The sequence below is a fragment of the Equus quagga genome, chromosome 6 (genome assembly GCF_021613505.1).
Source record: "Equus quagga isolate Etosha38 chromosome 6, UCLA_HA_Equagga_1.0, whole genome shotgun sequence".
NCBI classification, from domain to species: Eukaryota; Metazoa; Chordata; class Mammalia; order Perissodactyla; family Equidae; genus Equus; species Equus quagga.
This window is the reverse complement of record NC_060272.1, coordinates 5973883-5989223: the sequence shown is the minus strand read 5'-3', so window position 1 is coordinate 5989223 and position 15341 is coordinate 5973883. Positions and strand designations below refer to the sequence as shown.

At 40.7% G+C, this 15341-nt stretch overlaps 1 protein-coding gene across 1 annotated transcript in view; it reads left to right on the top strand.

The window, feature by feature from the left end:
- MYO16 (myosin XVI) overlaps window positions 1-15341 on the top strand; it is a 450985-nt gene that overhangs the window by 165550 nt on the left and 270094 nt on the right. Inside the window, exon 14 of the mRNA XM_046664745.1 lies at window positions 7345-7462. Within this exon, the coding sequence (XP_046520701.1) occupies window positions 7345-7462 (118 nt within the window). The remainder of the gene's footprint in view (window positions 1-7344; window positions 7463-15341) is intronic.

Below are 15341 nucleotides of genomic sequence, written 5' to 3'. Positions count from 1 at the left end.
CTAAAATACTGCCAGGATTCAAGGAGGAACCCAAAAGACTTATTAGCTGCTAAAATAAAGTTAAAAATTTTCATGCAATAAACTCCGAAATGTAACTCAAGGAAACACCTACAGGTTCTTGTCCATAGACTGATTCTCTCGTTTTCACACAGTCCCAGCAAATTTTGTTAACAGGTTTTTTCCAGGCCACAGCAGATTGAAAGAAGAAACTCAAGGATTTCTAGAAAACTCCACATGCAAGAGGGAACCCCTAGCGGCAGGGAACAGACAGCAAGATGATCAATAACCAATCAAGAAAATGGTCAGAACTCCAAAGTGTCCTGCTCTGGGAGCCTTTACCTACAGAGCTGACCCTCCACATTACAACATTTTTAGGAAGTCACTCCAGAATAATAGGACTTCATGATGATCGTTCTAAGCTTGAGACAAAATGAGACTCCTATGTATGCCCTGTTATTTTAGGGGACTTGGAGTCCTACACTGCCCTTGCCTGTGCTCACTGGCCCCATGATTGGGTCCCATGTATATGCTGTCACTCCCCATCCTAATCTCATCCTCCTCTTCTTAAGCTGCAGACCCACCTTTCCAACAGCCTTCCTGGCCATCCCACAGTGCACCTCAAAGACACCTCCAGAGTTTAATTCATTGTCTTCCTTCTCCCCAGTGTTCTCCTCCCAGGTGACCCATCACAATAAATGGCACAATCACTTCCTGATTTCCACAGCCAGGAATCTGGAATTCACTTTGACTCCAGCCTCTCTCTGTCCCCCACACAATTACAACATCCATCAATCCAGCTCTTTAGGATCCATCCAATTTTCTTCAGGCCCATGATCATCTCTATTGTTGAGACCATCATCTTCTGTCCTCAGATTTTCTTCAAGAGTCTCCTAATGTGTTTCCTTGCTTCCCCCACTCTTGATGGTCTCCCGATGCATGTACATGTAGCTGGTCTTGACTGACAGGTCAGCTCTCCTCCCCAGCTTCAATCAGAGCCCAGGTTCCTTCTAACTCATTGCTCTGTCATTCCCCAGGGCACTGTCCCCACCTGCATGGTAAGGCATCCACATTGTAACTGACAGGAAGGGAACAGGAAGCACGAGAGCAGGGAGAGGGTTTATCTTGTAAGGAGGACGTGCATCACTTATTTTCACAGTGACAGGCTTGGACTTCGTCACTTAGCTGTGCAGTTAGAACTTGTCTCTAACTAGGCAGCCATGTGCTCAGCTTCAGCTGTTGATTTTGGTGAACTATTAGCAGCTTGTATCATAACTCCATTGCTCAAAACCATTACATGACTTTCTTTCCCTTTAGATCAAGTTCAGTAAGTCAGCAGGGCCCGACATTCTTCAGGATGGTGTCATTTTCTTCTCCAGCCTTATAGAGTTACTTCCCTCTTCTCTTATTCTTGCTGAAGCCGCATTTGGACACATATTCCTCCCAAAGTGGGCTGTGAGGTCCTGTTCATTTATTAATTTATTCAACAATTACCTATTAAGTGGCTGCCTTGAATTCAGAGACACAGCTTAGTACCTACCATATGGTAAGGGGTCAATTTCTAGGTGGTAAATGAAGGAATAAATACCTGAATAAAACATTTATCAGTAGTTTAGCACACCTAGGAAATATTTAATTATTCACAAACCTAAATTAACTTACTCTAGTGTTATCAAGTAAATTTATTGTGGATAAACCATTTGTATGTAATCAGGACCCTGTAAATTTTGTGTTGTGTGTGTGTATGTGATGTGTACAACCAATATTGTCATTTTCTTGAATCTGTCTTACCGACCTTTAGTTAGACAATGGGAATTTCCCCTTCTCTCTCTTTTGTTTTTTTAAAATAATCATCATTTATTTTTTTGGTTGAAGTTAGGAGGAAAGACATATTTGTTCAAAATTTTTAATTATTATCTCTCAGACCAAGAAACCATTAACCTTATGTGTCAAAAATTACGTTCAATTCCTCACACACACAAGAAGAATATAAGATTTGCTAACAATAAATCAACATGCTCTTGTATTCAAGAAAATGTTGTCCACATATATGTATCATTCTCTTGACAAGAAAAATGCATCGTACACATCTTAGATCATGTCATAGCAGTACACACTCTGGCTTGACATGTATTTCAAAGTGAGGTATTGCAAATATAACAATGCAGTCTCAAGTTTACACGGCCAGCCCCTCTGGAATCTTCCCTGTCCAGGCCTCACTGTACACACATTTGCAGAAAGACACCTGCATTTCATTCAGCAGTTGTATATTTAAAAGTATCTGATTGCATTGGAATAAGAACAGTTGCTATTATCTTAGAGCATTCCCAAACACAATGCCTTCTCAAAGCCCAGATGTTAAACATTTAGAAACCTATTGCACGATGACTATTGTGCTGTTTATATTTGGTTTTGTGTCATCTGCCCTTTTCGTCTCGAAGCTGCAGGGCAGAGTTATTTCTGTCATGGGAACATTCTGTCTATGGGAACATTCTGGAAATTTTAGTATCGGATTCCTCATTTAGAAATGAGAGGAACTTATTTTTAATTTATAGATTGTTATAAAAAACATTTTCTACTTTTGAGTAAGAAGCCCTTAAAAAATTAAATCTTAAATTTGCTCTGTGGATTCTCAAGCTTCTGCCTGATTCTGGAGATTTTTCTCTCTATGAAGAATGTATAATAAATCAATTCTGCCGCATATCTATGGCATCTTATGTGTTCATTAATAACTTTAACTCATAACCATTTATTAAGCTCAAACTATGTATCAAGTACCTGTGTAATTCTACAGCATAGCTCAAAATACTTTAACATTTTGGGTCAACTTGGGAAGAATAGCATAAATTATCTTCTTTGTTCAGATATTGTAATATACTGACTCCTGGCACTTAAGGATTAGAGAATTTATGAAACAATGCGGTCATAAAATAGACTCAGGTTGTGTAATAGAAGAGCAGGATCTATTGGCTTCATTGTGATGACAGAATAATAGCATCTACTGTAAACTATAGACTAAAACAATGATTTATTAAAATGATCCTTTAAGAGCAGGCTGTGTAATTTCTAAAATGCAACCTAGATTACTTTATGTAAATTGGCTTTGCATTTTAGCTTAAGTGAATTCATTCTAAGCTGCATTTCTTTGGATAAGATAGAGTTAACTCTTCCAAATTAATTAGCATTTGGGAATCAATATTATAACGTCAAGTAAAACTACTTCAATTCATTTGTTTTACTCATTTCTCATGGCAAATTGAGGATGTCATAAATAAGTGTTTTCTAGTCCCATGGAATAATTTTGCCCAGGTTTGAGTATGGCTTAAACTTAACCTTCACGTTAATTATGCTTTTCTGGGTTTCCCTTTAAATTATGATCTGCATGAATATCATTGTGTCCAAGACCTTCTTGAAAATTACCCAGCCACAGTTTTTGCACAGAGTCAAGTGTGTGTGTGGGCATTAAATACAAGCATTGGATAAACTTAGGAATCGATCGTAAATCTTTAAAACATCACAGAGGTTCAATGAAATTATGTACATTTAAGAGATGAGCCAATACTTCCTGCATGAAAGAAAAATCTGATTAAGGAGATGAGTAGAAAAGAATATTCTTGCTATATGGGACTATTTCGTAGAGAGCTTGAAGCTCAGTGCACGATGAGATGAAAGGAACCTCCGTTAGGTGGCCCTAAAAGGAGAGGAGCCAGTGAGCTGAATTAGAGTTGGTTCAAGATACTGAGACAGGACACTGGCAGACACAGTGCAAGATGCTGCCCCGCGGTGGCCTGCATGCTGTGCCCCACAAACACACGCTGGTTCTCCACCTGGGAAACGCTGGTTGAGGCTGGACCAAACAAGTTTGCCCTGGACGCTAGTAGAGTGTGAGAGAAGAGCAGTCATTGGAGGTTACTCTGATCAGCAGTTACCAAAGAATCAACAGTGAAAGAATGGTGGAGACATAAGAAGGACATATTAGGATGGTCTCCCACAGAGAATCATGTAGAGGCTGAGGACTAGGCCCACTTTCCTTGCGGTCTAATCGACGGCATAAGTAAAGGGTTATCAATGAAAGATTGTAATCTGGAGTGTGGGGAGCAGAAGACCAGAAGGAAGAGGTTTGGGAGAAAGCTGGCCGTTTATAAGCTCCACGCTGCCATGGTGAGGGGTAGTTTCTCTCCAGGGCGGGGTGCACAGGGGAAGAGAAGGACAGGTAGCCAGCATCTGGAAGGTGAGGTAGAGCCCAGCACTGAGCTCCAGGCATGATTTTTGGTAATTGTATGCAGGTGATACATGTAGTTTTAAGGGATGCACAGCTGTGAGGTTGCAGCGTGTTAACCTTTTCCTCAGATATGCTGTCTTAAAGGTCTGCGTGGTTTGCATTCGGCCTTTGCTTGGGCTTCAGATGTGCCTTCCACGGTGGGCAGATGGTTTGAATCCTCTCACTATAAATATTGCTTTTGTTTCCTGTACAATTTCAAAACAGCTAAGATCAGCTAAGAAGGCTGTTCTTTCTAATCCCTCTATTTGAATTTCAAACTGTGGAAGTAGGGGATTTTCCGTGGCAATAGGTTTATTGGAACAGAAAAGTCATGTTTTGGGAAAAAAAAATAAAAGGCTGCCTGGGACTTTTTACTCATTCTGGCCCAAATGAGTTTCAACTTTAAGGAACATTCAATTCCATTCAAATTACTGAAATAAACATTTATTGAGCAACTGCTTTCACAGAGCAGAATGATGAGGTCAACTTGATTAAGCCATTAGTTTTTGTTGAGGAGGCCACCGTATTTACTTTTAAAAAATACAAAAGGTTAATAAGACCATGATAATGGCACATAACTTTTAGTGGCATAACTATTAAAATTTTATAGAAAACACACCATACAATATGCATAGAAAAAAAATCACGCCAGTAAAATTTGAATCAGTAAGTACTGAGGACATATATACTTACATCTCTTTGCCTATATATTTATGTAAAGGTTTTTTAGTTTACCACATTCTCATTATTTTATTTCAGTCAAGGTGAACGGTGGAATAATAGTAAGTTTTGCGTTTCTCGATATTTCTCAACACATTTGTTGAGTGCCACCTATTGGCCAAGTGGCTAATTAAAGATAGAAGCCACTCTGGTTATTTCACTTTCGTCAGTGAAATAACTTGAATTATGGACCAGCCAGCAGTGCACAATGAAAGAAAGCTTTGTGAGTATTTATATTTTGCTCAGTGGTTTTATTTTTATGCCATATTTGTCTTTATTGTTTTTCTAACAGTGAAAGCCCTACACTGCAGAGATTTAACACACCACTTCTGCAGAAAGGTTGCTTGGGCTCAAACCCCAGCTCCACTATTTACAAGCTCTGAACCTTGGGAAAGTTACCTACTCTCTCAATTTCCTTTTCTGTAAAATGGAGACACTAGTTGTGAGGATTATAAGAAATATATGCATAGACACACACACATGTAATACATATATGTGTAATTTATAAATATATTTATATATATAAAGCTTGAATAGTATCTGGCATGTAGTAAGCCCAGTGTTAATGTTTTCTGTTGTTATTAACAAACATAAAGGTAATCCGTGTTCTTAGTTGACTGCTTTCTATGTGCAGGCACCACCCTGAGGGCTTCAGACCCTGACACTGATAACCACTGAGGGAGTTATTCCTGCGTTAGAACAAAGGGAGCTGAGGTTTGGGGAAGTCATGAAACTCGCTCACTGTCACGTAATTTGTCCTCAGCAAAGCTGGGACAGGGGCAGCTACTTCTCAGTCCAGAGCACACACATCCCTCTTTACTTCCTGTTTGCACACGTGTCATGAATTATCTTTCATGTCCCTTTTCTATGATAATAAAAAAATCAGGTTATTAGCAGATACAGCACCAAAATAACTAGAAGCCAAAATATCTTTAAAAATTCATTCTAATTCTTTTTATGATCTTTTAAATTGTTGCTTAATATAGTAGTATAAATGTTTAAAATGTGATATAATTACACTATTAATTTCACTATATATTTATTTAATATTAAATTATTGGAAAAAAAGCAAAAAATAGGGCTCTCATAAATACTATTCCATATTATTTTTCGGAAAACATTTCTACCGTCACCATCAATTCACTGTTACGATCTTTAATATTAGGTTATTATAAAGAGACCTAAATCATAGGGTTTCTGTAAAGACTTAATATGTTTCTCTCCAAAAGTTAAAACTTCAAAAAACCGACTTTTTAATATATTTGACTATTACCACAACTTTTAACATTTTTTATTTGTAATTAGAATCAAAGTACTGTTTTATAATCATTCAAAATATAAACTACTTCCAGGTGAACTGACTGCCTTGATCTAGCAGTCCCCAGAAAACTGAAAGGTAGGAGCAAAGTGGTTTTTTTTTTAAATTTAGAATAAAATTATGAAAAGATACTATCACCACAAATTATAAGGAACACAGTCTATCAATTAGGTATTATTGTACTCCCTCTTGTGGCCGATGCAGGAACTGCAGTTAATGTATTCTTATTTTGAAAGAAAAACACCTTCCAACCTTATTTTTTGGAGAATTGCTTGGTCGTCACCATTATCACAGACAAAATCAATTGTGAGAATAAATGCTGTTTGTTGTATAGTCAGTGTTTAAGGAAACACATCAAGAAAGAATTTCAGATGTCAGTTTGATCTGAGGAGCTTTATTAAGGGCATTTTAAGCTGCAAACTCCGCACTTCTGAAAGAGAGCACATGGAATAAGGAACACTGAATAAAGCAGCTCCATCCAGAACCCTGCCACCTGTTCCTGTGGGAGAGACTGGTTGGCGTGGAGCAACAACAGGGCAGAGGGAGGGTCGTAGCGGGGCTCCGGGCTGAAAAGTATGTGTGGAAAGTAAATACGAGTTCAGAAGAGGGGGATAAGCCAGTGTTCAAGGGAATTTATTACTTTTAAAAGAAATTCTGACTATTGCTTATATTAACTCTAACTCCTCCCCTGGAAAGCTACAAAAGCTTTTCACTGTTCTTCTCAACTTTAAAAGCTCAAATAACATGTGCTGAGTTGTTTGTATATGTGTGTAAAGAGAACGTCGTCCTCCACTGACACGGAGAGGACAGCGAAGCGAGGGAAGTGAGGTCTCTCTCCATCAATATCTTCGTAACATCTGCTGCAGTTTGAGACAGAGGATGCTAAGCCTTTGCACTTGAGGAAAGAGTGACCTCGAAAATCCAACATGGTCTTATATAGCAATAGAAAACCTCTTAGATAATGGAACATTCCCTGTGTCTCTGCTGTTATGCTCGAATTCCATGGAAGAAGATAAGTAGTTCAATAAGCGTGTCTCTCTTACTACAGGTCATGTGCATCTTGGAAGCCTTCGGACATGCCAAGACGACTCTTAATGATCTGTCCAGTTGCTTCATAAAGTATTTTGAACTCCAATTCTGCGAGAGGAAAAAACACTTAACTGGAGGTAAGTTTAAAATCAACAAAGGGAGATCTCATGAGCTTCCAGAAGAGGGCAGAGAATCACCAAGTGTGGCAGCAATGGGCAATGCTGTGTGTGCCTGTGTGTGTATGTGTGCACGTGTGAGTCTGTGTGCGTGCATCTGAGATGTTAGATTATGAGTTCTAAAAGTATTGTGAATTGAAAAATATTTTGAAATGAAGGTGAACCTTTTCAAGATGATTATTGTATAAACTATATAATATGCAAGCAAACCAAAAATAGTTGACATGAATCATACTTGCTGAACATAGAAGTGAACTTAAATACTCAATTAAAATAAATTATGAGTATATAATTTCTTCATACAACACACATTGAAATCTATCTCAAATAAAGCTAAATCTATAGTTTAGAGTAATTGAATTAAAACAAATCAAAACATCAGAATGATCACTGAACTAAACCCAAACAGAACTGTTTCTTATTTTTTTAAATACTTAATGTGTGCTTTATGAAAACCTCTTATTTAAAATTTAACTAATTTAAAATTCACTTAAGATTTTACATCTTTCAATCAAAACAGATTATCCATGCAAACTAACAATGTAAATACAATTGTTGGTGTCCCTCCTAATCTTCTTGGAAGGATCAAATATTTTAAAAACTTTTATAACAACTGTCAGCACACAGTTGTTAGTTTCAGTGATTTTTGAAAGAGATCGATTTTATTTGGCATTTTCAAGTTACCCTATCTTTCCTTCAGGAAACAAAAGTTAGTTTTGACTATAATTTAGAAACCAAAACCCTGTCTTTTGCAGTAAGTGTATGCCAAAATTCTATTACTACTAAATGAAATTTGGTTAAAAATATATGAATAAAAGGAGTAGCAAAAGATAATTTCAGATGTTGAAGTTAGAGGCTGAGATTCCGCAATAGGAAAGTTATTGTTTTGATTCCAAGGCTAAGAGCCCCATTCGAAGGTCTACGTTTTAGGAAGACCTCAGGGGAGAATGTCTCGAGGCATCAACTCTGGTCTTCACGTCTTAGTGTTATAACACCCCAGCGACAGTGTCTCGCCAAGCCAAGGGCACAGTCTGCTCCCTTCAATTAAGAGCGTCATTCCCCTGGGCTTTCAGGGACCTGTGGTTGGAGCCGGAGAAGCTGGGCGGTAGGGGTTTCCCAAAGCTGAGTGTTCCAGCCCCTTGTCGCTCCAATGTCTGACCCGAACATGAGCCTATGGGCATAATTTGCGAGCTTGTTAGAAATGCGGAATCTTAGGCCCCCCTCCACACCTGCGGAGTGGGACTCTAACGGGATTCCCAGATGATTCACACAAATACTGAAGTTCAAGAGGCGCTATTCCAGCGCCACCCCGAGCAGCGGCTGGCCACCCGGGATTGCGCGCAGTTGGCGCGGAGGGGAAATCTCTTGTCTGCGTTATCACTCGCGCAACTTTTCCCCTCCATTCAATATTCCCTTTACCAAGATGAAGATCCAGTAACTGAAGGTCTTATCCGTTACTGATTTTGTTTACTTTTTTTCTGGGTAGAATTTAACATGTCCTCTTCAGGAATGTTAGTTCAGCCAAGCATTACATGCATGTGTAGAAAAAAACTGGGAAGCGCTGCGGTGAACACTTACTGATGGAGCCTTCCGTTAATCAGCGGTCTCTATGAGCACGCGGTCCCACGCAGCGTCAGCACAATCAAACCCTCAGACACCTCTCACGCGGCGTCTGCAGGCAGCACCCTGGGCCCGGAGATAATACATATTCATAGAGGTGATCCTGACGCACCTCAGAGCCTGAAATGCTCTCCGAATCGTTAAGCAGCTATGAGCACAACTTGAGTACATGTTGAGCATAACTGGGTTTATTCTCCTCTTAGGAAAACAGCAGTCCAGGCTTCCATGCAGGTGGTCTCTACCTTCCTCCGCTTTCCATATCGTTTTTCCCTGCGTTCTGTCCTCCTGATGAACGCCCTTAACCCAGTGCCTATAGCCTATGTTTGTTTGTTTGGTAGCTTCCTGCTGTGCTCTTTTAAAAATCTGGCAAAACGATCTGATGACTGTTTTTATGTTTTTTTTTTTTTTAAATTAAGAATAAAACAACTGCTAATAAATAAACCAATACAGCCAGTGCTAGTTGAGACTGCGTGAATAAAAGCGTAGAGCCTGGAACATTAGTGGTGGGGGAGTGTGAAGAGGTCAGAGTTCTTTGTTTTCTGTATTTAAGAAGAAAAATAAAAGGAATGTGTTGGGAGAATGTTTATGAGGAGAATGAAAGCTCAAGTGCCATGTCTTCAGAGTGGGCGCTGAAGAATGAAAACGTTTATCCTGGAAAAGAACAGACACAAGGGAAATAGGACAAGTGCCTTCAAAATTCACTACCACGTGTGAAGAAAGGGTCCTGAGGACGAAGATTTGTGACGTGTACCATGAAGAGTTGGTAGATGTTCCGGAGAAGGCGTATCTTCACTTAGTTACAAGAACTTTCCACTTTACTTCATGATTGCAACGTGCTTTCTCACCCCAACACTGGATGTGTTCAAGCAGGATGAAAGAGCAGACACCTAACAGCCCTAAAAATAGTGTGACCCGAGGTAGGACCCTGGGACTAGCTCATCCTAAAGATGTTGTGGATGCTCCCCATTCTCCAAGTCCAAATATAAGCATTCTCTTAACTGTTGATCAGATGCTCTGACGACTACAGAGTGACTTGATAGCATGTATTGTCCTCTGGTGCCTGTCAGCGTGGAATAAACAGAGTTGATATGAGAATGCCATAGAGTGTGCTAGTGTCCAAGAGCTGCTGTGACAATACACCCCAAACTCGCTGACTTAAAACAACAGAGATGTCTTCTCTCACCGTTCTGGAGGCCAGAAGTCCGGAATCAAGGTGGCGGCAGGGTTGTGCTCTCCCGGGTCTCTCCAGGGAAGAATCCTTCCAGTCTCTTCCAGCCTCTGAAGGCTGCTGCCACGCCTAGTGTTCCTTGGCTCATAGAGGCATCATTCTAGTCTCTGCCTCCCTTGTCCCAGGCCTTCTGTGTCTCTCTCCTCCTCTTCTAAAGACACCAGTCATATCAGATTAAGACCCACATTACTCCAGTATGATTTCATCTTTTTAAAAAAAGCTTATTCCATGTTTTATTGGACACTTACATGTTTATACTGTTGTGTTGAGTGTTAGCTCTAAAGTAAATCAGATTGGGTCCTCCCCTAAAAGGCTTGCAGAATAGTCAAAGAGCTAAGTCTTGTCTGTCTGTCCATCTTCCCCACCAGAGTGTAAATTTGTGCTCATCGCTGTATCCCCAGGGTCTAGCACAAGGTCTGGCCGAGTCAAGTATTTGGTAAATCCTGAGTGAATAAATGGATATAGGGCCGATTGAGCAAACAGAGGTAACGCTAATGTCGGGAAGGAGTCGTGAGGGCTGTAAAGGGATAGTGGATTGAAAGCTCTGGGTGTTTACTGGTCTTTGTTAGATTCCAAAGAGCCTGTGAAGCTGATGTCATCACACTGAAGTCAAACCCCAGAAGCCTTGAGGCTCAAACGCCGTGTCCTAACACTGTACCTATTTCTGTGCCTTTGATCAAATCACATAGACTCTCTAAGTTCTATCTATAAAATGGAAAGGTTAGACCACGAGACCAGCCAGGAAATGTAAATGAATGAAGTAGAATAAGTGCAAGATAACGGCGCAGGTAGGGGCTGTGCCGATCTGGAAGACACACGACCTGTGGGCTGACCTCATCCCCTGAGGAAGGTCACTGTCACAGGTGCTGGAGGAGGACTGAGGCGTGTCTTTTTGTGGGACACAATTCAACCCACACAGAGAATACGGCGAGAACGACTGTGTGAGTCTTTACTTTTCAAGTTATTTTCAGTTTAAGAGCAAGTGTCGTTGTCAATCCCCAAAACACACCTGGAATACTTTAAGAAGCTACAAGTCAGTTTGACACTTCTGAGTAATTTCATCTGTTACTGAAACTTCTTCTCTGAAAGAAAAATAAGAGGTACAGATTTAAAGTATTTTACTCAATTTTTAAGGAGAGCTGAGTCACTCCAATCGGTCCCCTGTAAAAGCTTTCTGAATTGTAAGTGTTCACTACAGTAGTTAATCCAAGTGGAGTAAGGTGAGTACACCTCAAACGAGGTCAGAAAAATGTAGCTTATGGGTTCATTTTATGCTTTATTGTAGTCTAGGTTTAAGAGGTTAAAGTATAAATATGAGGAAGACTTTGCCAGTGAAGATTTCTTTTCACTCATCCAGAGCCTTTCATTTGAGACTTGAGGTATTTTCAGGTGTCGTTGTCTGAATCCCTAATGACTTATATTTTTCATCTAAGAGTACAAAGAGCTTTACCTGGGATGACGTACAACTGCGCTTACTTAATGGCAGAGACTACAATAGATGGCATGTTCTCAGTTCATTCTCTTATGATCAGGATCATCTTTGGTCTTTTAAGGGAACAAAAATATAAGGTTGTCATTCACTTTAGTGTATATGCAAATTTTTATGCTATGCAAAATGGTCTTACAGAATATGCATGGATAAAGTAGACTAATATAGCATATTCCTTCATTCTTTTCACCAGCTAATCATTTTATTGTTCATAAATCTTTAAAAATATGTGTACAGATTTTCTTAGTTGGCTCTTTATTATTTGAATTTCTTCACAAGTCACCCACTTCTTGTGAACTACAACAAGACACAAAGGCTTCTTCATGCAAGGCAGCCTGGCATGGTGGAAAAGGGGCATCTGCATTGAATTTCAGCTTCGCCACTGGCTTATAAGACCCTGTGAATGTCACCTCTTTCCCCAGCTACAAAATTAAGAGACCCGACTTCATGCTCTCCTGTGTTCCTTTCAGTGTTGTTTCATTTAATTGGAGATTAACTACTTTTGAAGTTGACAGTTTCTCAGTCTTAGAACAGAGCCATAAATGGTCCACCACAGCTGCCTTACATTGTGAAAAGGATGAAGACAGTGCTGAGAAGGTGATCCTGAGTCTTGGCCTAAAGTGCACTGTCTCTGCCTACCTCTCCACGTAGCTGAGCTGGCTGTGAGTACAGCATAATTCTAGCATACTTAGCTTAGCCTAGGATAGTCTAGTTCAGTCTCCAACTTCAGTTGGCAGGTAGACGGTCAAAACTGAAACATTCTCTCTCTCCAAGGTAGATCTAGCTACTAGCCTGATGATTTGTCAGGCAATTTAGTATCTCCCCTTCTGGGATATTTGTGTTGAAGAGAATGCTATTCACTAAGCACTAATTGAAGGACTTTTAATATACTGCATCCCTGGAAACATGGGGTTTTACTGTCCTATGTGCTTACCTTGGCGTAGGGAATGGTCTCTTTCTGGGATATTTTTTCCTTTTCTTGCACTTTCCTATAACGCTTACTTGTTAAGTCCTGGTAGAAATTGAGAGTGGATAAGGCTTTTACTGCACCCAGACTGTGCGGAGTGCCCAGTGTGTCAACATCAGCAACATATCCAGGTGGATCCAAAGACAGTGTTTGCAGGATGCCGAGTTCCTGAGCTCCCTTGAGTGGGCGGGGGCACAGGCCCTAGAGCCGCCCTGTCTGGGTTGGTCCTGGCTCTTTTCCTTTCCAGACCTTCACCTTGGGCAGGTCTCTTGACTTTTCCGTGCCTCACTTTCCTCTTCTGTACAAAGGGGTCCAGTCATTGCCCTGATCTCCTAGGGTCCTCATGAGTTTTGACTGCATTAACCTTCCTCTGTAAGTCACTCACCTTTTTCTTTTTCTTTTTCTTTCACTTTCATTTCAAAGCTGAGATTCCCCCTTTCTCACCATTTGGAGAAACGGCCTTTTCTTGAACCTTGACGAACGTCTCTATAATGGAAGTTGCGGAAGGTTTTTAGAACACCAGGCATATCGAGACTAGTTGAGATTCCATATGATTTCCTAACTATTTTATTGTAGAATTGTACATTCTTAATAATAAAAAATAAGCTGGAGATTTGAAAAGTATCAGACTGTGTAATATGAAGACTATTAACTAAAACTTCAAAAACCTTGGATGCAGCTTCCGTAAAGTCTTTGGAGACTAAACCGACTCCTTTCTAGTCTGTCATAATCTTAACCTACTCTGCCTGTCCTGTTCTTTGATCATTTTTATTCCAGGGTAAACAAATATTATTATTCGCGTGTTGTCATGCACTTGGGCTCTGCCAGGACTCACTGATGTGTGAGTTCAGGTGAATCACCAGGAGAAGCTGGATATGCTGGCTCCCTCCTCCCTCGTCCCATTTCTCTCATCCCCAGTACTCCTGGCAGTCCCTCACACCCCCCTTCTGCTCCACTCTGGGCCCTTGAGTCGCCCCACAGTCATAACGTCATCTGTTTCAGCATGCATGAGGACCCTCCCTTTCTGGTTTCCACTTCTCTAGAAGCTCTCAGTGACGTCGTGTGCCCACGTTTTCTGAATCTAGCCTAGTGTGTAACAACCTTCCCTCCGAAGGCCACAGACCCAGCCCACTTTGTCTGTGGTTTTCAGAACTGCTTGTTTTTCAGGTCATTGCCTGATTTAAATGCATACATGTTAACTACAAAGATGACATGCTGTGGGAGCTCGGTAGAAATTTAAATCAACACTTACTGTCAGGTGTGCCATTAGACCTCCGCTGTTTCCCCTCTCAGTCCCCTAAGAGGGTAGCCCCTCGCTGGTCTCTTCAAAATGTCAACTCCAGCCTGACAGTCCCTGGCTCAAACCCAGGATTGGCTCCTAGTTCTTTCAGAGTGACATTCTGAACACAGCCTGTGAGGGCCACTGTGCCTGGGTCTGCAGCGTCCTCCCCTATCCCCAGCCCAGTCCATGTTCCCCAGCCACACTGGACTGTTTAGGTTCCTTCCATGTGTAAGACCAAGCCTTGATTTGGTCTCTTTAGCTGCCTAGCAGTCTCTTACCTCTTCTCCTGGTGTGGCCTGTCACTTATTGTATTAGTCTTGTTTCAAGTCTCATCTTTGGAGAAACCCCTCCTTCTTCCCTGTTTCTTAAAGTGTCACTCCATCCCAGCTCTGTTAACTCTAGATCATGTCTCCTTCCTTGTTTCTTCCAGAGCACTTGTCAAAATCTGAAAGTATCCTTTTCATTGTTTGTCTGGTTGGTTGTTGTCTGTGTCTCTTATTAGGACATAAGTCCACTGATGGCAGAGGTCTTGTCTGCCCTGGCTTATAGTAGGCACGGGTTAAGTATTTGTTGTATTAATGAATCCAAAGAAGGGCAACGTGAAGTGACGATAAAGTGAAGCAGTCATTATTCAGCTTGGGGAGGAAGTTGTATAAAGCCATCATGAACTCATTCGTGACAACAAAGAACATGTATTATTGAGAGTGTGAAATCGATACGGAAAGTTATCAATATTTAATTCTGGATTTTTTTTTAAATTAGAGTCAATTCCTCTTCGTAATTGAAGTTTATATATGCTAAGCATAGAAGCATATACTTTTTCTACTTCTTTAGTGCCGGCTTTATCGTGTAGGCATGGGCAAAGCAGAAATGTGCTGAAGGGTCTACAGAGGGAGGAGGACCCAGAGCCCACATGTGGGAGGTGAAGAATACTTGTCTCCTTGTCTTTTCTGTGCCCTGTGACACATCTATTGAGGTCGACGTTGAGATTTGCTGACAATCAGAAACGTCTCCCGATAAATATGCCGAGGCTGCGTCGTCCACTTGGGAAACCTAAGCCTTAGAGGTAACACTGATGAGATGGAGAATAGATCAGGGCCTTTGCCTTGGGTTTTTTCAAATCTTCATTTTAAATAGACCAGAAGACGGTCTTCACCTTCCTTATCATCATCATCAATTATCCTTAGTGTTGTGCTCTCAGTTGGACATTCTTTTAAAAAGTTTCAGAGTGCTTTCGCTGATCTCATCCCTCTG